Here is a 27,622-nt window from a genome sequence, read left to right as displayed (position 1 = left end):
GATTACACAAATGGGACTCCACGGGCCCTAGTTTTGCATATGTTACGTTAAGTTGGATTGTGTTGCTTCGGAGATGCGAGATTAAGGTATCGTATTTTCGGTTTGGGAGTTGATTGAGGTAAGTTTTATTACAGGGGTGATTAAGGGAGAAACTCTTGTTGTATTTTGAGTTGATCCAGAGGTTATTGAGTTCGCGGTTTGAGTCTAAAGTTGCTGAATATGGCAAGTCTTCAGGTGAGATAATAAGAACGGCTCAAGGGGTATTTATCCGCGGTTTCATTGGGGGGGGGGAGGCCAACGTGTGCTGGTATCCAGGCGATCGTAAGAGATTTCACTCTTGCACTTGCTGAAACGATCTTTTTTTGTAAGAGGAGGATGCTGTGAGGGGATTTATGGGTAGCCGAGACGAGGGCAGTGATTGCGAACTTACTGTTCGATAAAATAACGTAATCAAAATACTCGGTGGGGAATTTTGTGATTGTTAACCAAATCGCTGAAACTTCTCCGGTGAAAACTGAGTTCATAGGATGGATTTGAGAGATATAAGACATGCTGTCTTTACTATTGTGTGTGAGTTTTCAGACTCTATTTCAACAATGGATGAAACTGTGATCATGGATAATTCCATCAATAGATGGGTACCTTTCTTGTTTGCCGAAGACTTAGTGTCTTACTGTATGACATCTCGAGACAAGGCTGGAAATCGTCTTTTTCGTATCATGCTTTTAGGCATCGATTGGAAACTATTTACATTCTCATCTGATGTTGGTAAGTCAGTGAAGGGGCCTCCCTGGCCGAGTGGTATCGCCGGTCCAAACGCTCTATTAAGCGTGGAGATAGCGGGTTCGAATCCCGCCGTAACCCTGGGTGTATTCTTTGTGATGTCTTTCTCTGAATTGTTCTATCTGTATTTTCTACTTGACAATGACTTATAAGCCTATATTGAGCACACAAGTCAGCAAATGTATGTAATTTCAATAAATCAATCAAGTCAGTGAACTTTTTCCCCACTTACTTTGAGGACAATTTGGCTGAAATAAAGACTTGCATGATTCCTTACTTTTCATCTGAACCTCGGGATTTTTCGAACTTTGTGTATTACCTAGCTGACAAACTGTTTTGCAGAGACTTGTATTTGAAATTTTTAATGTTTTGTGGAACAGTCATCTATGTTGCAGAAGGCTTGTACCAAATCGGATTTCCAGAGTTCATGAACCGTGCTATAGTTGCGATAACTTTTACGTTTGTTGACACAAAACGTAAAGACAATTTTGAACTTTGTGGTGGTTGGGAAACGTTCAGACTATAGAGTTCAACAATAAAGTAAAAATCAGTTTTGAACGCTGTGGAAGCTCAGAATCGTTTCGATCGCAATGCTCGGAGTTCAACAACACAATTACGATTTAATTGCAGGTTCATCAATATGAGAAATTTTTAAAAAGTAAGATTTTTTACTTCAATGGACAAGCTGCAAATATGTTAAGACAAAATGTTTTTAATAAACTTTGAAACATTTCAAAATGTTTTTTGTCTGTTTTCTTTATAAAATTGACTTGACTTGAAATTAAATTAACAGTAATGGAAAATTTTTTAAAACAATGTCCAGAAAAAATTTCTTACGATGGTTATTAAGATTGCTAGTTTTTATCACATTTTTAATTTATCTTAGCTATTCAACGTTTTGAAAACTTGTTTTTCATGCATTGATTTTTATAGTCATGACAAAAAATTTAAATAAACAGTTTAAAATTTATTAATTATACCTTTTTATATATTTGTTCAAATTTTATTTTAAAATAAGTGTTTTCTGTCAATTTTTATTTTGATGCAATAAAGTGCACCTTCATCTTTTGTACCAGAAATGAGGGTTAAATTTTTATAGATCTTTAAAAAAGAGTTAATCTTTCAACCAAAAAGGAACAAGTATAGTCGAATCAATAATTTAGTCATTATTCTAAAATGCCTCCACTCGTTTTCCAGTGGGTGATAGAAGGGAAATAAAATACCTTCCTCGGACCAACAGGTAGAAGTCCTACCTATCGAGGCTATGGCGAACCCCTCTATAACTTGCCTTCGGTCCCATTTGACTTGTACTTTTCTGCACTTGTCAAACGACAACAACAACAGCAACAAACGAAGACCAATATATGTCTAGGCTTATAAATAAGCTTTAATGTAAGTTAAGTTTAGTAGGTTAAGCATTTAGAGATATATCAGGTGTTTAAATTAATGTAATTTACTGAATTTATGTAATCTACGAAATATATAAATGTATAATTTCTATAATAAAGTCAGCTTCTAAATAAGCAACTAGGTATAACAATCGCGCAATAACAATAATTTAACTTGTTACTTTCATGAATTTTGTAATTTATAATTGTCAATTTTTGTAGTTTTGTATGTAATTGGTATTTTTTCTTTAATTTTTAATTTTTTCATGTACTAACCGTTCCCTTTTAGAAGCCTCGACAGACGAACTTAATTGGTGTTTGGGGTTGTGGGATTGGGCACTAGGTGCGCAGGACTGCACACGCGTCTTCTGGGTGACGACAGTATGGTTTCCTCGGCCGACGGGCCTGGATCCTGACGACCTCCGGAAGTGAAGGGGAAAAGCAACGCAGTGGCCGCGAAGAAACGTAAACCCCCTTCGTGGGTCGGCTGGCCACCCGCGGTGACCAAACCATATCTCTGGACCGTGATAGCCTAGATGGTAGAATACTGGGCCCATGTCCAAGAGATCGTGTGTTCGATCTTCTCCGGCCGAAGACTACACGTGTTGTAAATGGTGACTGATGCATGTTAAATCTGTCGAACTGCAAAGTCCTCCATGGTCCCATAACAAATCAATACCTCTGGGGGCACTGATCCAGGAATTTCCTTGTCTTCTGGATTGGTTCAAAATTACAAGGCTACTGAGTTTAACATAAATAGTCATAAACCTAAAATTGGGTAGGCTGTTCAACGACGGTTATGAAGTTATTAAATAAAATCAACAGCACATGAAAAGGACGGAGTTGAACGGAACGTTGCGCTTAATTAAATGTAGTGTGTGAGCACTTTTCATTTACTTGGGTTCTGTAATCAACAACAGGAACAATATTACAATGGAAATACAAATAAGAATTACTCTAGCCAATAGATGTTTTAATAGAATTCGAAAATACATTAAAGCTTACGTTACTCATAGAAAAACAAAAGTTTTATGATATAAATCTACAATTTTAACATATGCTTGTAAAACCTGGACCATATCTTGTACGGATGAGGTTATGTTGGGTCCCTATGAGAGAAAGGTCTTGAGAAGTATTTTTGGAGGAATTCAAAAAAATTTTGTGTGACTTAGAAGAACAAATTTAGAGCTTTAACACTCATATAATGAACCTGACAGTATTAACTTTATTAAACAACAAAATATAGAATGGGCAGGCCACGTTATCAGAAAGGATGAAGACCGTAAACGAAAAGAGTTTTCAATGCCAGACCAGTTGGCACACGAAAAAGAGGCAGGCCGAATTTGAGATGGATGGATGGCCTACGAAAACATCATGGTCTTAAAAACTACAAACTGGGAAACTCTAGCAGGAAAAAGGTTACCCTGGGAAAAAAATTTCTTGAGAAGGCCAAGGCCCACCCTGGGTTGTCGCGCCATTGATGATGATGATGATGATGAAGGGGAAACACTTGAACTTTTACGTTTGCTACTTCTTTTTTTCACAATCTAAAGGAGAAAAATGTTTATATTGAAAACAATATAGTAATATATTATACATTTTCTTTTTAAGATTTGTTTTTAATTTTACTCTTATTGTTATTCAAACAGACAAAATCCTGTCTGGGTATACTGACTAAATTTTAATATGAGAATATTTTTTCGACATTGTAAAACTCCGTTGAAAATTTAAAGTTCATTTTCAATCTTTTTCTTCTTTTGAAGAACAGAGGCTGTTGAAAGATTGCGTAAGCATCATATAGTGTTGGTGGTGCATAATATGTTTATTTTTGCTGACAGGTGGAATATGGAGGATTGATACCAATGCTAACATACGGCTTTAAAATCACCATATTTTTAATTTTCTTTTTAAAGACGAAATAAATTGTTACAAAACTTTGGAAAAATTTCAAGTTGAATAAAAGTCAAGTTTGAGGAATGAGAAAGTTGGAAAATTTTTTCTGGGAATTTCAGAGTTCATCAAAAAAGTAAGGGGGTTGTGATTTTCTTACGTAAGCTTAAGTATGCTTAGGTAAAATTAAGTTTCTTACGCAAGCTTTACTTTAACGATGTATATGGTCACCGTTACAATTTTCATTCTAAAATTATGATAAAATAACCGGCAGTAGTCTGTCCATCAAATTAATCGTAAAGTTTAGGGCAAAGATAATTTCTTATATTAACGATTTTGAAACCATTTACAACTAAAATTGTTAAAAAAAAATTAAAAAAACATGCAATACTATACGGTTTTTTAACCATTTACAATTAGTAAGGTTTCAAAACCATAAAAAATAACATTTGATTGGACATTGTAGCTAGGATTTTTCCTAGGTAATGGTCATTGGAGCTAGGTTATGGAAATATTGTTGTGTCAACGGCGGGACTCGAACTCCCGATCTGTCGCACATGAGATTGACAGATTAGCCTTCTCTGCTATAATATGTGCAAGAATCTTAGTGGTTTCATTGGGTTGGCTAGTTGAGGCTATAAAATTCTAGTTTTTTAATCGTATTAGGTAAAAACAGTTAATGAACAGTTCATTAACTGTTCATTACAGTAAGACGTCGAATGAAACAATATGGCAATAAAACATCATCTTGAATAGTAAAAGATAAAAACCCATTAAGAAACTTCACAATTAACAGGTTATTCGTTAAAACATTTAAAAGTTGTTATTAAAAGAACAATTAAAACTTAAACTTTCGATTGTAAACATCTCATACTGCAGGTGGGCGTCACCGGATAGAAATGGAATATCGGTACGAAGTCTCGGACGTTGCACAACCGCCGGTTGATGCTCCTCCGCCGGTATTCATTCGCGCAGGAACTATTCCGGTTCGTCCTCCTACCTTCGGTATTCGATCCAATACTCGATCCTTCTACCTCTGCTTTTCATGGTATCTCAGCTGTCGCAACCAACAGCCTCTACAAACAGTTTTTCTCGAAGTTAACAGTTTGAATACCATCGTATGTATAGTAATTTGTCTGTTTTGTTTAAATATAGTAAATTTATAACAACTTTACTTTGAAGGTAGTAAACTTATCCTTTTCTTATGAAAAATTTTTAACAGTGTATATTTTCTGATAATAAAGGTGTATTTTTTGCTGATAATGAGTTCAAAATTGCCGAAAATATCCTTACGTAATTATTTGAACTGTCAGAGTGAGTGAAAGGGGTTATATATATATATATATATATATATATATATATATATATATATATATATATATATATATATATATATATATATATATATATATATATATATATATATATATATATATATATATATATATATATATATATATATATATATATATATATATATATATATATATATATATATATATACTATATATATATATATATATATATATATATATATATATATATATATATATATATATATATATATATATATATATATATATATATTAATAAATCAGTATTAAGCAATGCAAAATCATACTCAAATCTGAAAAGATTACACCAGTACTTTTGAATAGTTTAGTGGAAAAACCAGGTAAGTGACATTTTTAGGAGCATTTATGAATTAGTGAAAATAACTAACAAATTGTTTGCCTCAGTATGGGTGAGTTACATATAGCAGAATTGTTTTTGCTTATAATTTAATCTTAACATGACCAATGCACGTTAGTTTTTAGTGTGTTTGAATATTTTTTTTATTTTCAAACTAAGCAGCGGTACTAAATTAAGACAAGAAATTATTAATCCAGATTTCTAATTGATTGATAATAAAATCATTTGGAGATCTTACCCAGTTCTTCTCATCCTGTTTATAGCCTCTCTGAAAATATCACTAACCTGGTTTTTCCAGTGAACTCAATTAATGAGGATAAAATAATTTTATTTATTTATTTATTATTTTTTTACCCTCTGACTTTAAGTTAATAAAATAAGCAAAACATGTTTTTGTATCAATTCTATCAAAATAGCGATTAACTGCGTCTATCATCATTGGGCTTGCGGAAATTGCACGCGGCCAACTTATGATAGTCAAAATTTACCATTACCAAGTAATTTCCTATTATACACATCTCTTTGAAAGGTCAATTAGACACTCATTTTCACTGTATCGATATTAAAACTGCTTATAATTTTAACACTAATAACTTATATTTGATAATTAAGAATACACTGCTGTGCAGTTTTAACAATCACCAAATATATCAAAAATGCATTTTCTTCATATTTGTATGCTTGATGCCTATTGCATAGCCTCAATATTTGAGTTTTATACGAAATATATTTATCAGTGGCAGCAATCTATTACTGGAATTTTAAAAACAAGTAGAATTCTTATATACAAGTGGTATTTATCTATCTGATCTATAATTTACTACTTAAAATATTTGTATGTAGTGTTAAAAACAAGTTGTTTTAGTTATAATTCATTGAAATATTAATATACTATCTCTTCTACCACTAGAAAAATATTTTCTAAAACTTCGGAAAACCCGTGGTAGAATCCTTATAAAAACTGCAGCAATTATCTTTGTACCAGTAGAACATATTATCAAAACTAATTAAGAGTCATCTGCATAAGGCGATAACTAAAATTATAAACGCATTTCCCTTTTCTCCATTAACCTTGCCTTTTAGCACGAAACCTATCTATTTTTTTTATTTCAATTAATACATATTACCAATATTAATTAAGAATTGATATCATTAATAATATGGCGGATAATTATATCTCCAAAACAAAAAACTAATAAGTATCATTTTTCGTTTAACTATACCTATTAACAGATAGATTTTTTTTTTAAATTTCAATTGATACGTGTTAGACTGGGATAGTCTGGTTGGTAGGGCACTGCGCCCATGTCCAAGTGTTCGTGGGTTCATTCCCAGGCGAGCCGAAGACACCCCGTGCAGTAAATGGTGACTGATGCACGTTAAATCTGTCTTATCGCAAAGTCCTCTATGTTGCCATAACAAATCAATACCTCTAAAGGTACTGATCCAGGAGTTTCCTTATCTTCTGGATTGGTTCAAAATTACAAGGCTACGGAGTTGAACGTAAGTAGTCGTAAACACAAAATTGGGTCGGCTGTTCAACGACGTATGTAAAAAATTAATTAAATTTTCAATGAATGCATGTTATAGCCTTTCAATGAGGTGAGCTGGGTTCGATTTCCAGCGATGGTCGGTTGAAACGAATTTCACACCTGGATCACACCGACCACAGTGCTGACGTAAAATATCCTCAGTGGCAGGTGGATCATGGGTGACAGCTCCTTAGCCATCAGGCTAACCGTGGGAGATTTTCGTGGTTTTCCTCTCCATGAAACGCAGGTTAGTTTCGTCATAACGTCCTCTCCTAAGGCAAATTTCTTCCAATACTTGATCAGGAGCTCCCTTGTCCTCTGGATTGGGTTCAAAATTACAAGGCTACGGAGTTGAACGCTGGTGGTCGTATACCCAAAACATTGGATCTACAGGTCAACGGTGGTTATAAAATGAAATGCGTATTATCAGCATTAATTACGCATCATTGTTTTCAATAATAGTGTGACGATTTTTAACGGTTTCTCTAAGCTAATAAGCACCTTTGATTTTTTTAATTTTGTGGCTCATGACTTATTTCATTTATTTCAATTCGTAATTATTACCAAAATTAATAATCATCTGCTTCAATATAGTATGTCAATTTTAAACGATTTTTTCAAGTGAATTAGTATCATTCTTACTTTAATTTTGCTGACAAATGAATTTATCTGAGATAACGAATAAAAAATAATTATTTGTCAGACGTGTAATTAACTCTTTTCTTGACAAAATGGATTTAATTAATCAAATTACTGTGTTTTTTTTTTAAAACTTGTATAGCATAAACATCGCAATGAACCCTACTGGATTTACCAGTAGATCCAAGATTTTCTCCTGATAAAAATTTTCCTAGTTTATATACAGTTTAGAAAATTCCCTACAGTTGAATGAGTTTTCTAAAAAAGAGTTGGAATTGAATTATTACACAATTTATTGCTTGTTTAAATATTTAAATAAGTATTACTAGTACATAATGAAGCGAGCTTCAATTGTAGTAATCAGTTTAAGAACTTCTCTTTTTTCTAAACATTTCAATTTATTTTCGTTCAGAACTCCCTTTTTAAATTATAAAATCTTTTAATTATTAATAACGATTTATTTGTTTACTACCATTAAAAATTAAAAGTTAATAAAAAGTTAAACTTAATAAAAAGTTAAACTTAATAATAAAAAAGAATTTAAATTCATTTAATGCCTATCATAAATGGTAAATATTGAAGACCATTTATAGTTATTAGTGTAACAAAATGTTTGTATTTTTATAACAATAAAAGTCCCTTTATGAAAAATATTTAAAATATTATGCAACAATCATCATGAAATTAATTATCAAACAGCAAAAGCAACGAAAATCAAAATTTTATACTGATTTATTAAATGTAGTCAAACGCTCAACATATGCAGTACTTTTTCTTAATTTGCTAAAACTAAAAAGTTTTAACTTTAGTTCTGTGTTTTTTTTTTCTTTTTCCACTTTCTGTAGTTTTGCAACTCTTATAAATATATTCATGCATGATTTGCATTTTCTACGAAAAGTATAGCTTATATCTAAGATTTATTTGCTTCTACAGGTATTTTCAGGAGTGATTAAGCCCGAGAACAAAGCTTGACAGTTGCAGAAATAAAATCTATGCAGTCTGAAATTCCTTCAGATCATGACAAACCAGAATTCACCATATACAATTGCGAATACAAAAACTTTAAAACTGGATATGATGATAATGTTTTTATATTAAGCTACTTATAAATGTGACTTTATTAGGATACGTATGTATGATTTTGTTATTCTACCAAAAGTATAGTAGTATTTTTGATATCTAAGCTCATTATTTTATTTGTTTCGTCAAGTATGTTCAGCCGAAAATTAAGCTCTTCATAGGAGCCTGACAGTTGAAGATTTTAAAATTATGTGGGCTGAAATTCCATCAGATCCTGACAAATCTGAATGCAAAATATACAATTGCGAATACGAAAATGTTAAAACTGCGAATGATAATAAAGTGTTACTTTCATTTTAATTCTAATTGATCTTTGAATCGTAAATTGTTTCGTCAAGTATGTTCAGCCGAAAATTAAATTGTTTCGTCAAGTATGTTCAGCCGAAAATTAAGCTCTTCATAGGAGCCTGACAGTTGAAGATTTTAAAATTATGTGGGCTGAAATTCCATCAGATCCTGACAAATCTGAATGCAAAATATACAATTGCGAATACGAAAATGTTAAAACTGCGAATGATAATAAAGTGTTACTTTCATTTTAATTCTAATTGATCTTTGAATCGTTAAAAAAGTATATGAATAACACATGTCTAATCTCTAAAATAAACTACCTTACGAAGAGAAAAAAATTTAATTTTCAAATTAGAGTCTCAAGAGCGATGAATTTATCTAACCCTTTGCGAAGAAATTTGCGAAAATCACAAATGCATGCAAGAAAGTCCGAGGTCGTTCCACAAACACTTCCAATTCGTAATAATGGAAAATATTCAACACTTTTTTTAATACCCATGAATACAATCAAGATAGCCTAAGTAATAATAAGTAGTTCTGTCACTATTCCTATCGAATTCATGTTTTCATTTATTAAGTGGAAATGCCTTTAGTAATAGTAGTTTGACTATTTTCCTCCACGTTTTTGTTACCCATAGACTCACTCTCACAGGAATAATGTTAGTTCTCAAAAAAGCTAAACACCTTTCTTTTTAGTGATTTCCAGGGAACAGGAAGAAGAAAAAAAAGAAATTCCGTCGTTAGTTTTAAATCTGTGGCTCAGTTCAGATATTCTAACGGCTCCTAAAATAATACGATGTGTATTTGGAAGAGCAAACGGGACTTTATGTATCGGTCGTTATAATTATAGGTTTGTAGCATTATGGAGCAAAGCAACGCACTAAAAAGTATATATATATATATATATATATATATATATATATATATATATATATATATATATATATATATATATATATATATATATATATATATATATATATATATATATATATATATATACATAATAAATAAATAAATACATACAAGAAAACACGAAGAAAGTTAAGAAAACAATAAGTTTCATTTATTGCGCTTAAGCTGCAAGTAAACAGAACTCATTAGATAAGTTCAAAATGAAGATAAAACAAAGAAAAATTATAGACATATGAAAAAAAGGAGGGGGGGGGGAAATAATAATTGAAAAAATAACAAAGAACAGTTTAAAAAAAAAAGGATGAAATTTTATTTTTAAAAAAAAATTTTAAATAAAATTTCATTCTTTTTTTTAAACTGTTGTTTGTTATTTTTTTACTTATTATTTCCCCCCTTTTTTCATATGTCTATAATTTTTCTTTGTTTTATCTTCATTTTGAACTTTATATATATATATATATATATATTCTTAATGACTGTTTTTTTGGGAATAGTGGGTGGAAATAAATCACCAAAAATTTTTAATTTTTCTCCAGGTATAACGAAAATAATAGTAACTAGTGGGCTGCGCCCCCTGCTCGCTGACGCTCTCCAACCCCCGAAAGTTGCTACGCAATCTTATATGGTTTGCTTCACAAACCAATCTCGCTTCGCTCGCTACTAACTTAGGTACATTGCAAATGCACAAAATTCTAAGAATTCAAAACAATCATTCAAATCCATATAACAACTTTTTTTTAAAAAACTATATATCTTTTTAGTAAATACTTAGTCATTAAAATAAATTTGAATTCAAATAAATGACATGCAATTCCTTAAAACAATTAGAAATGTGCTATAGTATAAGATCTTAATGCGTAACAGCGCGACTGAGATTCATTTTTCAATGAATCCATAACTAATAACAATAATAAAACAAATAAATTCGTGATATAAATCAAAAATCGTCAAATAAATTCGGAATATATAAATTCGTGCGGCAGCTGATAGGTTGAATTTCGGAAGAGATCACATTTGATGAGAATGCTCTCTCTGGTTATTTCAGTTTCCGTTTTTAAAAGTGTTTTTAGCTGCAATCTTTCTCCGATTTTCTAGCGTCGCCATTCGGGGAGTTGTAATGAGACTTTTTTTGTCGCCGTGTAAGAGTTGTTGTTGTAGTTTATTTACATCGCACTAGAGCTGCACATTGGGCTATTGGCGACGGTCTGGGAAGCATCCCTGAGGATGATCCGAAGACATGCCATCACAATTTTGGGGAGGGCAAATCAGGGGATGGCACCCCCGTTTCGGTAGCCCGACGACCTGCACGCGAAGTCGAGCACTTTACGGTAGAACAGCGCCTAGTAAGAGAAATATATATATAGTTATTGAAGTTGTGACAAATAATATATAACGGATATTGTTTCATTAACACTAAAGAACTAACACTAAAAAATGGAATCTCCTATTTATTATAAGACAATTAATCGTTTGACAGTGATTGCGCATTGAACAGTATTTGTATTTTAACAGAAAATATGATTTTATTTGCATTGGTTTTTGATCGTAAAAAAATTGTCGACTATCATCTGTTATCTTTCTTATTAACATTCTCCAGTAAATCAAGAAGAGCTGAAATCTGCGGATTCAATTCATTTTGGAAAGAGTTTTTAGTCTTTTGTTCATGAATTCGGGACTTTATTTCCGTGACTGTATTTTGGAATAGAGGCGAAGACCACATTACGATTTCTTTCACGCGATTCCAGTCAGCATCAGTTAGTGATTGCTTAAAGATTAGATCCTTCATAATTCCTTTCTCAGATAGAATTAGTTCGTTTTTGTATCGTTTCACTTCATTGATATTATCAAAAGATGCATTCAAAAGTAAGGTGGCACTTTCAAGAAAACCCTTACTCAGTGCATACTCTATACAACTACGACAAATAAGTCGAAATTCTGCAACGTTTTCAAGTGAAGACAAGTTGTAGCTTATAAATTTTTGTAACACATCGCCTTCTCTTTTTGATACAATGAACGGCATGTCTATGAATCGCTTGAAAAAATAATTATCCCATTTTCGCAAAAAATTTGTTTTAAATTGTTGAATTTCCTCTCCCGTCTGGAAATACCAATTCATGAACTGGCCCACACGTTCATAGTTGGACAAAAATATTAATGTCAAATAGATAACATCCGGAGACGATAGAGTTTTCTTAAATGTTTCAATTCCCACAGATTGATAAACCCATCTAAAGAAGGACTCAAGTGCTTGGATGTTGCCATCGCATATCCACTCAATACAAATATGCCAATCGCTGAATCTAATAAGCCACGATATTATAAGTCTATTTTGTTCTCTTTGCTCAATAAGATTGATTTTATAGGGATAACATTCTGGTGGCAAGGTAGATTTTGATAATAACTCGTGAAGCGAATTCAAATTGCTTGAATAAATAGCACGCTTAAATTCAGGCCGACCAAACATAAAGCATATAAATAGTCTCATCTCTTCTTTGGAAGCATCATTTAATATCCTAACAGCCATGTTCAGATTTTCTAATTCCAGCAAACGCAACAACACTACGACGCAAAGTTTATCTTTCAGAAATGATCGTCTTAGTCTTAAAGGACTGGCACACCATATTTCTTTTAAAATCATCATTTCATTTCCCCTTTTATTCATCTTAGAACTAATTTCCTCCATTACAACTGCATAAACTTCTTCTTGCAGATTATCAAATAGTTCAAAAATAGTGGACAAGAGTATCCTTTGATATGGCCAACTTTCGAACAAAAACACTAATGCGCGAGAATTTTTCCGAAAAAATTTGGTCATTTGAGTGAAACGTTTGACATGAGATAATAAAAAACATAAAATATCTAAAGCTTCTGAAGAATCCTGATAAGGTATATGACTTAGAACTCCCATACGTTGAGTAGTTTGCAAAATCCACTTACTCAAATGATCGTTTTTCTCCTGCTCCGACAACTTTTTCCAAAAATACTTCAGGGCAACTATGTTACCAATTCGAATCGAGCAAGCAATCATATTTACATCAATACTAAACTTATTATCGTATATGTTTTCATAATCTATGAGTCTAGTTAGAAAACTCCCTAAATTATTGTCGAGGACACATGTCCAATATGTTATCAAATCATCCCTGTGCATTCTAAAGCTGTTTCTAAATTGTTCTGGAATTTTCTCCCACAAAAGTGAAGCATATTCCTCTAAACAGTGAGAGCAGGCTATCTCATACAAAACGCAAATATCAAAGCTTCCTAAGGTTCCATTATCGAACAGTTCCTTAAGGGATTTAACTATGTCAACTGTCCCCTCTACTGTCCAATAAATTGTACCACGCTTCATGTAATATTCACAGAGATTTCTTTGATATCCTGTCCACCTATAGAAACTACGAAGCGCTTTCGACAACTGCCACTTAATGGGTCGAATAACGTATGAGATTTCAGTCTTCAGCGATGAGGGCAAAGAGCTATTGGACAATTTGTTTAATATTCTTGTCTCCAACTCAGCCCTATCTCTGCTATAGTTTGAGAAAGAAGATAAGAAAGAAGATGTCATTTCATTCCTTATATCAGGCGCCATCCATAGCCCAATTGCAATCGACACTACTGCAATATGCTGCAAAGAAGGAGGTTCAGAAAAATGATTTATGAAGTCAGCTCTTTCAGTCGATTCTGTTTTTGAAGTTTTGGGTGTCCAGATTCCATCTGTAAAATACAATTTTTAACTTTACTATTGAATTAAAGATTCGAAGGAAAACAGTTCAAAGAACATAATGCATACGTAATTTATCATGAACCTAAGTCATACATTTAATCTACATGTTACGAGTTAAGAAGAAATCAAGTATTGCTTACAATACTTAAGTTATGTCTAATGCAATTTAGTTAATATTTTATGATTTTTTTTTATTTTTTTGTTTTTAAACTCAAATTTTTTTAATTTTTTTTTTAACTTGAGATATTTTTCAAAAATCGGTTTTTTGAATACCAATTATTAACTACTTCTTTGTGGCATCGCGCAGTGACAATTTCGTGCAGTTCAATCAACTGGTAATTGCAGGTGGATAGCATAAAATATGAGTAGTCGCAAGATATACGGTATCATTGACTCTATATCTTGTTTGAACTTGCAGTATGATGAAAGATTTTAGTTTTAATTTATGTACATTACATAGAAAGTGCTACGTATTAAGAAATCTTATTAGTCGTATTTAGTTATACTAAATGCTATTAATACATTTTAATAATTTAAAAAAAAAAGAAGTTAAAGTCATGGAACTATGCACATTTGTGTTCAGAAGTACATAATTTTTGTAAGAAATTCAAAGAAAATGCGTTTTAGTGTCTGATTTCGTCACTATAAATATAGACCGTGCACTAATTGATTAGCATATTAAAGTTCTCTCCCTTGAACTATTAATAAATTATTCAGTGTGATTCGTTTTACCTTCTTTTTTACGTACTGCATAGTGCGCAAAAAAAAACCTGAATAACTTTCTTTTTAATGGCCAGATTTTCACGTACTAAGTTTCATTCTTAATGGTCTCTAGGGATAATGGTCTCTAGGGGCTTCTAAATTAATAAATTTTTATTCTGTATTAACTTTAGAGCAGTATTCAGCCAATTATATGTTTTAGTTATGATATTTAACTGTTCTCTAATTGTTCAAACAACGTACATTAATTTGCAAATTTACAAATTGCAGGGAATTATTTCTGGCCTTACCATTTTTGAGAAGAATAGGTTGTCATATAAACTAAACAGGGAATTAATCTTATATTTTCTAAATGAGTAAATTTTATTTTGATTAAACTTTCAAAGTTATAACTAAATTTCAGTTTGTTTGTTTTTTTAATGGCATTTATAAATTTACAGGTTAAATATTTAAATTTACATAAAGATTTGTATTTTAAAAATGATATAAAAATAAATTTATTAATAAATTAGCAAAATGTTTAATAGTTTAGAAAGTTGTTTTGAATGTCTGTTTACTGTATAAAATGAATGAGCGATTTTCTTATTAAATATGTGATTCATAACACAGACTCTTGTTTACGGCCCTAATCAAATGAGTTTTTTTTAATTAAATTTTCACTTTGTTCTTATATTAATATCAAAAAAAGATTATATCAAAAATATTAAAATGAAATATTAATGTTTAAATAATAATAATCGTATAAATTCGATGCCATTTTTCATTATTAATTTCGCATTGCCAATAAATTGTGTCGCCCTTATATTTTCGATATATATTGAAGAGATAATTTTTATAAAGCAAAAGATAACCATTTCTGGAAGATTTGATATATTTTAACTCAGACATTTTCGAAAATGGCTCCAAAAAAAAGGTGAACGGTATATGTTAACGAGAGTATAAATGAACGGTGGTGAGGGGAAAATGTATTTCTCTTTCAAGTTGTTTTCCTGGAGAAAAGGATTCTGTCCCCTATATAAAATCCCTCCATGGAAATAGTACCCTCCCCCTACAAACGGACCCTCGGTGCACATCATTAATTATCTTTTAGGTCTGAAATGGGTTAGGTGAAAAGAAGGAGACACCCTCAAGTCAGGGCCACCTCGAGGCGGCCCTGCTCAAGCATGAATAAACATAATTTTTTTTTACATGTTGGGATTCTTGACCTGTAAAATATAGGGGGTAGCTGCGATCGGGCAATTGTGACCCTAATAGTTGGGTCTGGAGTGTGGGCGAAATTTTGGTCCCCTTAATGCTAATTTCCCTTGCTGTGTTTTTAGTCATGTCTTAATAATTAAATGAGCAATTTATATTTTTAAAAAAACTCGCACTCACTTACGAAACCCATCTATTGAAAGATAATTTAACTGAAACACTAATTTTTAATAATTATTTATTAATTAATTTAATTGTGGATGAAAACAATTTGAATTATGAGGAATAATTTTTTTTTATACCATATAACCCCACGTTTTTTTCTAGAGCAAAATTAAAGTTTAAATTGTTTTTATTTAGTAGAAGCCGAGATAAATTAAAATTAATTACTTTTTAAAAAAATGATTTGGTGACAATGTAGAAATATTTAAATGGGGAGATTAATATTTAAATGTGGTTAACGTACGAGGAACTTGACTTACGCATGCGCAGCGTAAAACTTCATTCATATTTTTTCCGCTGAGAGCTGAATGTTAATTTTTTTCTTAATTATGAAATATGATGCTTCTTTTTAAGTCATCTTAAAATTTACTCGTAATTTAGCAAAGACATTCGAATAAAACATTATGTTTAACGAATGTTGAATTTTATAAAATCATGTTTCTGATAAAATTAGGTTATACATCTGCTTTTTTTTAAAAAAAAAATTTTTGTAAGTTCATGGAATAATTGATACAATTTTAATATACATAAGTACAAATTGATATGGAACAATATATTTAATAATTTTCAAGCAATTACAACTTAAATGAAAATGAAAGAGATATGAAATCTATCGTTATATCGGAGAAAATTGTAATATCATCGAAGATATTCTATGTCACCACCAAGAGAATAGAATTATCGAATCGTGCCAAGATCTTTAAACATCTTAAAATTTCTCAGCATGTTATATATCGTCTCAATCTAAAATTAAATTATTTAATTTCTGGGCAGCGCGTGTTTCACACAACTATTTTACCAAATAATTAATTATATTTTTTCATTTTTCAAAACTTTATTTTATACGCTACTACGTAGATTATTTTTTCAATAATATACTATTTTTTTAGCATTTTAATTTAGGTTTTATTTTTAGTTAAATACTTGTTTTTAAATTAGCATTAACCTCTTAATAGTTTGGCATGATTTATCACCGAGGTTTTTTTGTCAATGAAATATATAGAACAAAATATAGAGGAAGAGCATCCCCTTATTTAAGATGCAATCTTTTCGAACAAATTTTTAGTTATAAACTATCCAACTTATAACTGTGGAAGGTATTTAGAAAAAAGAGATTACAAGATCATACACTTAGGATGTTTGAAACAGCAAGAAGAAGTGCAACAGAATTAAATTTTCAACCATCAAAAAGTTTATGCACATTTTACATAAAATTTTATTTCTAAAAGCAATAGTTATTTTTGAAAAATAAATGTTAGTTTTTTTAAAATAGCATTTTTATTGGAATTTCTTGCTTTAAAAAACATATGCATTCTTTTAAAAGGGAATTCTTAATTTAAATAACATTATTTATATTTTTAAAAACATCTTATTTTCAAAAAATCTTATTAAATTCTAAATTATTACTTATTTTTTAAAGGAAATAAATATGTAAAAAAATATTGCTATTTTTTTTAAAGAAAGATCTAATTTTTAATATTGTTATTCTTTAAGGAAATTCTTATTTTTATGAATATTATTTAATTTTAAAAATATTCTTTGTTTTTTAAAATATTTAATTATTTTTTAAAAAATGGTACCGTCATGTGGGGCTACTTTGTGCAAATTCGAATTTGGCACTTTTCAAGTGCTGCTATTCAGTATTATGTTTTTTTCAAGTTAAAAATGTGTGAAATTTGAACTCTATTACTACAAAAAAATTTTCGAATTTTAAAACAATCTCAGAGTGTGTTTTGTTTATTCAATGTCAACAATTTTCCGAGAACGTCGGAAGTCGAAAAGTGTGCGTGGAAACTTTAGCCGTGAAATGCAAAGACGTTGATAAAACAATTGTCGTAAGTGCAAATTTTTTTATTTATATATTAATAAACAATTATATCATGTTAGCGTTAAAAAATTTTGAAAATTAATAACAAATAAACGGAAAATGAAAAAAAATGCATTGTGGGGCTACTTTGTGCAAAGTTTCATTCGTTTTTTTTTTTTTTCGACAGAAAAATTGTCAGACGTTATAAAAAAATACCTAGAACGAGAAACTACCGTGATTACACCTTAGAAAAGCTGCAGCAATGTTTGCAAGCAGTTGCTGGTGGCATGTCGATTGCAGAAGCTTCTCGGAAGAACAAAACCCACAGAAATACTATCTCTAATAAAATTCACAAGAAACACGTGAAACGTGCTCGTAAACTATTATTTTTCTTCCACAAAGATTTTTCTAATGAATTAATCAAACGATTTAACACATAAAAATATATTTTATAGGACATCAGGTGATTTTGACAGAAACTGAAGAGCAAGTTCTGTCATGTTCATTCAAGCATGTTATGTTCAAATTTATCAGTATTATAAATGTTAATGAAAATGTAATAATTATTATTTTTGAAATTTCATCCATTTCAATGTTCAAAAATGTATATGGTTTCCTTTTGTTTAAACTCAAATGTTTTAAAATAAACATTCTTTTTAAGAAAAAAATTCTTTATAAAAAATGGTTTTTTAACGCTGAAAGTTATTTTCAAACAAATATCTTTACATATCTTGATGTTTTTGTAATTAAAAATGTCAACAATTAACTTTTCTAACAATGATTATTAAACTGAATTCCTATCGCTGCACAAAGTAGCCCCACTTGGGGGCTACTTTGTGCAAGGTATGTTTTGACTTATTATTTGCAAATATTACATACAAATAATGCCAATATTGATAACATTCACTCGTCTGAGTCCAGTTATGAATATAATATTGATAAATTTTAGTAAAGTTTGAATTAACATAGTTTTTTTTGCATGTCAAAGTTCAAAAACTGCGAAATCTTGCACAAAGTAGCCCCACATGACGGTATTTATTTTAGAAACATTATTTACTATATCTTTTTAAGAACGTTTCTTCTTTATTTTTCTTAAAAGAAATAAAATTATTTCATAATATATATATATATATATATATATATATATATATATATATAACAACAGAGACAGAGAAACAACATCTCTGAGATACATAAAAAAAAAATTAAAAAACCTCTTTTTCTAAAGTTAATAAGGAAATATTTATCTAGTTCGCATTACAATTCAGTTTATTTTATTTCCAAAAATAAATTCCACAAAAAAAAATAATAATAATTATGAGTATTTTATTATAATTGAGTTAACTATTTATGGAATGGGTATAAGTACTTACCATTATCTCTTACAATCACTTCACACCTACTCATGTTCGTCTGAATACACTAAACTATATTTCTTTTCTTGAGATAGATACCTTGCAATCATACGACTGACCCCCGTACATTTCAGAGCAGTTCATTCTTAAGTGCATATCATATGTTGCCCATTCATCAATGTCGACTGCGAATTGTTCACTTCTTGGAATAACCACACCTTACTAACTCTCAAATCAATTGTTTCTTATCTACCTTTTCTATCCCTGCATTCTAATACCTGCATACCAGTAGATTCACATTCATTCTGAATACTTTTGAGAAATGGACGCTGTGATTGAGGAGAATCTTTTTATCTCAGAAAATAAATAATTATTTGACAGTGTAATTTGTTTTTTAAGATTGAATAAATAAATAAAAATCATTGATAGCAATCCAAACTAGTTAATTAAAAAACTATTCGAAATATGTCGAGTAAAACTACAGTCCCTGGCCAAATTATTCTACGCACTGAAGATTCTATGTGAAATCTTAATTATGAGGTGATACTACACAGCTTTATTGTTTTTGCATGGCTGAAACCGGTTTGCACTTGTTTACGTTCGTGTACAAATTGGTTAACGTTGAAAATAAATACAAATAGGAAGTATTTAAAAAATCTCCCACATATAAACCCATTATATGTATGTTTAAGCGTAAAAGTAGTGCCTATAAGCAAGGAAGAAAAGGTACCGGAAAAAAAGGTACGGAAAAAAAGGTACCTGTGTAGGGAAAATTCTGTAGGGGAAAATATTTTAAATGAGAAGATTAGATTGAATGATGTACTCTAATTAAAAAGGACCAATACTTTCACTTCCAATCACGAATAAACATCCAACACATAAATCCTCCCAATTTCCCCGATTGGCTACTTTAAGCCTCACATTAGCAACTTCTTCACAAAATATAATTTAAAATAGAAAATAACACATTTTTCACTTAAAAAAATTACAAAAAAAAAGTAAAACATAATTGAAAAATTTAAATAGTATCTTCCCGCTTTAAAAAGTAATCAAAGAAGAATAAATAAATGAAATAAAATTTTTAAAAAAAAAGCGTAATACATCCATTCTATAAGCCCTTACCCTTCTCCTTACCTCAATGATCGAATCTGAATTATTACGGATAAAAAGAATATTCATTGAAACAGCGAGAAGCATTCATACTGCCCAGAAAGCGAGAGGGGAAATATCCCTACAGATTTTCCCTATGGAGGTACCTTTTTTTATATAACCCAGATTTGTTTGCAAAAGGCGAATAAAAAAAGGAAGAATGGAAGATAAAAGGACGAAAAAGTACAGAATGAAATATCCGATTATAATAAATTTTTCTTTATTTAATATTTCAACCTTATTAATTACAGTAATATGATAGTTATTGTTCCAATTCAATAAAAAATGATAAATAACGGTTAATTTTAATTACTTATGGCAATTATTCTAAGATAATTGTGAATTTGAATTAATTAAAATTATATAATCGATAAATTTCTTTCTATTTAAATTGATTTGTAAATTATTTATAATTCAATGTTAATTATTAATTTCAGAATTTTTTTATTTGAAGTTTTGTCCAGTCGAAGTTATGTTCACGCGAATCTTAATCAGTGCGAAGTTTTGCCCTCACGAAGTTTTGTCCGGAAAAGTTTCGAACGTGAAGGTCTGATCCATTAACTTTACGAATCTGAATCATATCTATTAAAATAGCGAGAAAAACTTACATAATACAAGAAATAGTTTCAGCCCCTTTTTCAAATAATAATTTAAAAAATAATGTATCTTTCATAAATAAACAAAAAAAAAATTTACATTAAACCCCTCCTTAAGAAATACGCCGTACGCAATATCCCCCCCCCCTCTTTACCTCAATCCACAAATCTACATCATATCAGTTGAAAAATCGAGAAAAAGTTTCATGATGCAAGAAATCATTTTTGCTCCTTCGATTAAAAAAATATTTAAAAATATCTCTCACAAAAACAAACGCTTTTATACAAAACTCTCTTATTAGTGACAAATTAAAAATAAATTTTATTTCTAATATGGTATTAGGTTTTGCTTTGGATAAACAAATTTTATAACGGTTTTGAAAAAAAGTGATTTGTTGAAATAGTTTGAGAGACACGGCAAATTCGAAAAAAAAAAAAAAATCTACATTTTGGAGCTCGCGCCTTTCGAACGCTCTACCTTTTAAAATTTTGGGACTGTATTTTCTATATTGCAGTTACCTCCCATATATGGAAATCAAAAATCTAACGCCCGTATTCACCATTGACCCTAACCCTCAGTCAGAGTTCAAAACAGGTTTTATGAGAGCAACTCTAGGTTAGAGTCCAAAATTTCATTTCACCGTGTACGTAACTGCGAGTTACTCTAACCCAGAGTTAAGTAACTTTAACCTGAAGGTATTCCCGGTTAGAGTAACCGGGCATGCGCAGTAAACGAGTGTTTGCTCATTTACTTCGTTTTCTTCGTCGGTATTTTTTATATTTCTGCTCTTTTTCGTTTGATAATTTTAATTGTTTTGAATTACGATTCTTATTTTGTATTTTTGACCTACAGATTTCCCCGGTTTGAGCAGAAGTTTGAACGCTGATATGAAGAAGGAGATTTTTTTATTTATTTATGTTTTCAAAAATAACACTTTTGATGTTCGGTTGCTTATGTTCAATGAGGTCAATTTTTCACTTGATGCAACTATAATTAATTTATATCTTTGCCTTGCCTTCAAAAAAATAGCATACCATAATATTAATAAAATGAAAATATATTAATAAAATGAAAATTAAATAACACTTTATTTTGATGCTCAGTTGCTTTTTTTATGTTTAATAAGATCCTTTTTTTACTAGATGTAACTATAATTAATTTATATCAAATAAATGCTTATTAATAAAATGAAAATTAAATTTTCTTGAGTTAATATCTTCTACAGAAGATACTATTTATATTTCTCAAATTATTATTAGCAGTCGTTACAGCACTTAAATAATTTGTCACTCGAAAAAAAAAGTCGTGGATAATAAAGATTGCGGCTTTAATAATTCAAATGAATAGTTTAAGTAAGAATATTGTAAATAATTTAACTAACTTTTACTTATTTTTTTTAAAGAAAGAAAACAATCGATACTTGAAATAAATATAAAATTTAAAAAAGAATAAAATTCATTAAATGTTTTTAGATTTCGATAATATCTATCGAGATGATAGATCTTGCACAAAAATAAAAATAGTTTAGAGTTGAACTTCCAAAATAATGTGCAATATTTAGATTTGAAGATAACGAAAAGAATTTTAAAAAAAATTTTTAATCCATAAAATAAAGCTATTAATTAAATTTAAAAATATATACATTATTTTAAATATATATTAGAAATTATGCTGAAATAAATATTACTTAATCAATGCAAATTTTGATCCGAGGTAACATTTTAACTACGCAATAATTTGCATCAAATAACTTTGCAAATCAGGAAATTTAGAATTTTATAAGCATAAAATAATCTGCTGAATATTTCAAAAAAATAGGATCATTTGGAAGAGATTTATTGCTTAAAACTATATGAAATTAAAATGCCCGTCTTTAGTTATAATTTTTTATATATAGCCTGACTACTTTATGACATATGGGGCATAATATATATATATATTATATATGGGGCATAATATATATATATATTATATAACTGATATATTTCCATGTACAATTATCTAAATAATAAAATTTTTAAAGGCATAAAATTTTTTTTACATTTTAAAGTTTCGGAATATTTGTTCCGATTATGACATTTTTCTTTAAAAAAATTGTTATCTTATTCACCATATCACCGACGTCGATTCTCTCTTATCATCAGCAGATGGCAGCACAATAGTAGTCATTTATAACTTCTGAATAATATGAATGTGTTGATTTATGCTTATCTGTACTAAGAAGTTTATTATATACAATTTCATTTAAAATTAAAAAAAAAAAAAAATTCTTTTCAATGGTTTAAGTTATCGATAATATGTTATGAAGGGGAAGAAAAAAAAAAGATTAAAAATACGCGCATAAGGATAATAATGATGTTAGCATAATCCCCTTGATCATAGTGTAAAATAAAAGTATTAAATAATTGTGTGAAATAAAAGTATTTTTAATTGAATTTCAGTTACATTTCTATGGTTGCTTGCGGCTTTATGATATCCATAATAATAAAATATCTAAATTCATAATAATAAAGCTCGGATCCTTTTGCTCATCAATACAAGTCAGTTAGGAAAACGAAACTAAACATATTTTTTATTTGACCAGTAAAGGAGAGATTCAAATTTAATTACTCGATGCAATCTTTTTTTTTTCTTCTTTTAATAGAAATTTTTTATAAAAAAATAGCAACGAAAATTGAAAACAAACGCTGTTAATACGGCTATAAATCTACCGCCTGTAACTGCCGGTCAAGTAACCCGCAGTTGAGAAACCGACGGTCAAAAAATAATGGTGGAATCGCTTTTGAACTGTCGGTCAAAGTTTCCGAACCGGGGGTTTCGGAACTGGGAGTTACGCGCTAGGTCAGAGTCAACGGTGAATACGGGGGTAAGTCATTTTATAAAATAAGTAGGTTAACTCAGAGAAAGTACATTCTGGGTCTGATTTTATATCTAAAATTATTATAATATTTACTATATTTGCCATATTCTATACTTAAAAATATTAGAATATTAATGTCCGCAGAGGACTGGTGGTGACCCTTTGATCAGCCTACGTAGGGACCGAGGAGGCTCGGTATCGGTCGCAGTTCGAACGTAAAGTGCTCAACTTCGCGTGCTACCAAAGTGAAGGAGCCATCATTTCTGCAAGGGATCAAAATTGTGTGTTTACGAATCATCCTCAGGGATGTTTCCCAAACCGTCGCCAATAACCCATTGTGCAGATCTAGTGCGACGTAAATAAAGTACCCACCTTCCATTAGAATATTAATAACTCTCAAAGTATTTATTTATCTAGATACCTTAAAACATTCACGACTTTTTTTCACTTCTCTCTTGTAGCTATACTGACATTGAAGAGTAAAAAACAAATCGATATTTTTAGGGTAAATAAAAACCCGCATCCGCACATCATATATGAATAAATAAACAAAATTGGGCAGCAACAAAGGGTTAAACAATATTGCCTCTTGCCTTGCCGAGCAAAATCACTCACCAAACGCTTCGCAGCTTGGAGGTAGAAGGTTCGAATCCTGCCGCAACTCTGGATGTATCTTTGTGCTGTTTTCTTCTCTAAATTGTGCTGTCATTTTTTCTACTTCACAAAGGCTTATAAGTCGTACTTATGTAATTGTACCAATAAATTTGTAACAATAAATAAATAAATCTTGCCTCTGGAAGTCCCGCGTCGTAAAGACACTGTTCCCAGTAAAACACTTAAGTCAAGCATTACTGGCTGTGGTCAGTAAGCGGGTGGGTGACCTCTTTGATCAGACTGCGTACTGACCAGGCAGGGTGGTATCCGCCCTCGTTAAAATGTTTTACCGTAAAATGCTCGATTTCGCTAGCAGGTTGTGCTATTGTCTACTGAGTGGCTACAGGTTGTGCAATGGGCTATTGGCGACGGTCTTGGAAACATCCCAGAGGATGATCCGAAGAAATGCCATCGCAATTTTGATCCTCTGCAGAGGGGATGATACCCCTGCTTTGGCTAAACAGTTTAACGAAGAACAATACCACACACCCTCGATCCCTACTCAGACTGATCCAATTGGTCACCCGCCGGCACACTGACCGCAGCCAGTGATGCTTGACTTCGGTGATCTGGTGAGAACCGTGTCTTAACGATCAGGTATTGTGGTATTGTTCTTCGTTAAACTGTGCTACCGTAAAGTGCTCGACTTCGCGCGCAGGTCGTCGGGCTACCGAAGCGTAGGTGCCACCCCCTCCGCAGAGGATCAAAATTGTGGTGGCATGTCTTCGGATCATCCTCCGGGATGTTTCCCAGACCGTCGCCAATAGCCCATTGTGCAAGCCTAATGCGACGTAAATTAACAACAACAACCACTGCGGGAAAAATATGGGCTGATAAAGTAAATCTGACTTGGAAAAACAGAGCTGTAAGCGAATACTACAGAAGTCGTTGTCCTTCTAATCTTGTAAATTTGACATTACTTGCTCACTGCGAAGAATTTTCTAAAATCAATCATGAAGTAACTGTAATAATTTTCTATCTAAAGACATGACAAATGTTATTGAACGAAAAACTTTTCGCGATAATATGCGACATTTTATATTTGTGCATGACTTAGTTTCATACTGTTTGCATCACTATGGACATGTATGGTCTCTTCCATTCATAAGAACAACGCAAGAGTATCACGAAAACAGACGATTTGAACCCGATATAGGAAGGGCTGTTCTTCTATATATAGCACGCCATGCATTTGATATAGGAAAAGAGATCATCAGAATACGCCCCGATGGCGTGTTAGACTCATTGCTGGAGATATCGTTAGAGCTCGCAGAAATCACTTTCAGAGAAGAAAATTTTGTCAAGGAATTCTTTAAATTTTGTGCTCAGATCGTATCGTTGGGAATCTGTTTCGTGCGTCGTGGACAAATCTGGCAACTCGACACAATCGCCCATGCAATGCACATTGTGCACAGTGTCTTCGTAAAAAACAGGTTTTCGTCCTGTGGTGGATGGCATGTTTTGCACTCATATGCTGTTCGGTATTGCATCTATGGAGATTAGATCTCAGGGAAAATTTCAACAGAATAATTGAGTTCCTAGCGTTATATAAACGTTGCTGTTGGAAACACACTGGCATAGTTGAATGCGTAAAAGAAGTGAGTACTTGACTTCATCAACTATGAAATCAGTGATTAGCACATATTTTCATCGTCGCCAATTTTAAAGAATTTTGCTTTGATTGATAGTTTCAAATGCATAAATTTACAATTTTTTAGCATAATTAAGGGACCACTTTTCAAATATTTGTCGCTTTATTATAATTTTAGACTATTTTCTGACTATGTAATGAATTGTATGATGTTTTTAACTAGCCACTGTCTGTGATTCTTGATGTACGAATTGACAACTTGACATCATCAGCTATGAAACCAGCAATTGACACATATTTTCATCGTTGTTAATTTCAAAAATTTTGTTTTGATTGATAGTTTTAAATGTATATTTTACAAATTTTTATCGCAATTAAGGGATCACTTTTCAAACATTTGTCGTTTTATCATAATTTGAGACTGTTTGCTGACTATGTAATGAATTATACGATATTTTTAACAAGCCACTGTTTGTATTTCTTAATGTGCAATGTGTTCTGCAATGTGTACACATGTTTGATATTGCAATTAAAAAAAAATTCGGTTTTTATTAAGAATTTTAACTAAAAGTTTTGATTTCAACTTTCAGTTTTTTATGTTGAATACAACTTTCATGATATAGAAACATTTTTGCAATAAAACTTTCTTTTATTTGAGTTTTTCAAATCTATATGTAAACTTTCATTTATTCGTTGAAAATCATAGAATCACATCTGATATAAAATAAACTTTTTACTAAAAAATTTTACTAACTAGTTTCAACATAAATACAAACTCTTGATCACTCTTATATATCACAAAACTACAATTGATTTAATTGTTTTATATATGTTGACAAAAATTATAACTATAAAGAAAAAATTCCCCTCTGTAAAACGAGTTGAACAAAATTTTATTTCACGGATAATAAGTTAATATTCTCAGAGATTCAAGCTTTAAATATTGTCAGAAAATTCCCTTTTTACAAAGAAATATGTAGCGTATTAGAAGGTAAACTCCATATATACAGTAAAATGTTTCTTTTAAGAAACTGAATTAAATAGTTTTTTTAGTAATTTTAAATTTTTTTATAAAAATTGCTACATTTTATTTTTAAAATTACTGGCTTATAGCAGAATATTTTTATTATGTATCTTTACACTTAGGTCATAAAATAAATTCCTCTAGATTCAAATAATGAGATTTATTTATATGCTGTAAAAATGTCCAAAAATTTACTTGAATGTTGTTTCTTACATTTCTTTTAATTTTTCATTGTCATTAAAAACCTCAACCAATGATTTCAAATCTAATTATATTTTTACAAAGACAGTTGCTTTGTTACAAAGACAGTTGCAAAACAAAAAAATAGAAAATATTTAAAACTTTAATTTGAAGTGATAAAATTGTTTAAAGTGTTGCCCAATTTGTTGGATCTCAAGATATCCTATAAGAATAGCATATGAATTAAAACCTTAATTTTAAGTGATAAAATTGCTCTACGTGTTGCCCAATATACTGGGTCTCTAGAGATTATATAAGAATAACAGGAGAATTAA

At 30.6% G+C, this 27,622-nt stretch overlaps 1 protein-coding gene and 1 long non-coding RNA gene across 4 annotated transcripts in view; one reads left to right on the top strand and one right to left on the bottom strand.

Annotated features, from left to right (window-relative positions):
* The window catches only part of LOC147806521 (uncharacterized), a 29,667-nt gene extending 5,817 nt beyond the window's left edge, over nucleotides 1-23,850 (top strand). The window contains exons 1-3 of one of the 3 annotated variants that reach the window (XR_015435931.1): nucleotides 483-1,441; nucleotides 8,858-9,053; nucleotides 21,831-23,850. This is a non-coding gene — a long non-coding RNA (uncharacterized LOC147806521). Of the gene's footprint in view, nucleotides 1-482; nucleotides 1,442-5,051; nucleotides 5,180-8,857; nucleotides 9,054-21,830 lie in introns of those variants that run through there. The other 2 variants (XR_015435933.1, XR_015435932.1) reach the window with 2 other exon arrangements.
* LOC147806522 (uncharacterized) lies at nucleotides 11,646-19,416 on the bottom strand. The gene is made up of 2 exons (XM_087169321.1): nucleotides 19,251-19,416; nucleotides 11,646-13,924 (listed from the first exon to the last, which is right to left on the bottom strand). The coding sequence occupies exons 1-2, from the start codon at nucleotides 19,282-19,284 to the stop codon at nucleotides 11,775-11,777; spliced, it is 2,184 nt and encodes a 727-aa protein (XP_087025447.1). The 5' UTR covers nucleotides 19,285-19,416; the 3' UTR covers nucleotides 11,646-11,774.
* Nucleotides 23,851-27,622: the final 3,772 nt, after the last annotated feature.

This window comes from Parasteatoda tepidariorum, chromosome 8 (assembly GCF_982258835.1).
Source record: "Parasteatoda tepidariorum strain Cologne lab strain chromosome 8, Ptep-v5.0, whole genome shotgun sequence".
NCBI lineage: Eukaryota > Metazoa > Arthropoda > Arachnida > Araneae > Theridiidae > Parasteatoda > Parasteatoda tepidariorum.
This window is presented reverse-complemented; position numbering and strand designations above follow the sequence as displayed.

Bases quoted from the DNA above. Each gene is read 5' to 3' on its own strand.
- LOC147806522 (XM_087169321.1), bottom strand. From the start codon at position 19,284: ATGAGTAGGTGTGAAGTGATTGTAAGAGATAATG. The intron at 13,925-19,250 runs GTAAGTACTTAT...TGTATTTTACAG, and splicing joins AGTGATTGTAAGAGATAATG to ATGGAATCTGGACACCCAAA.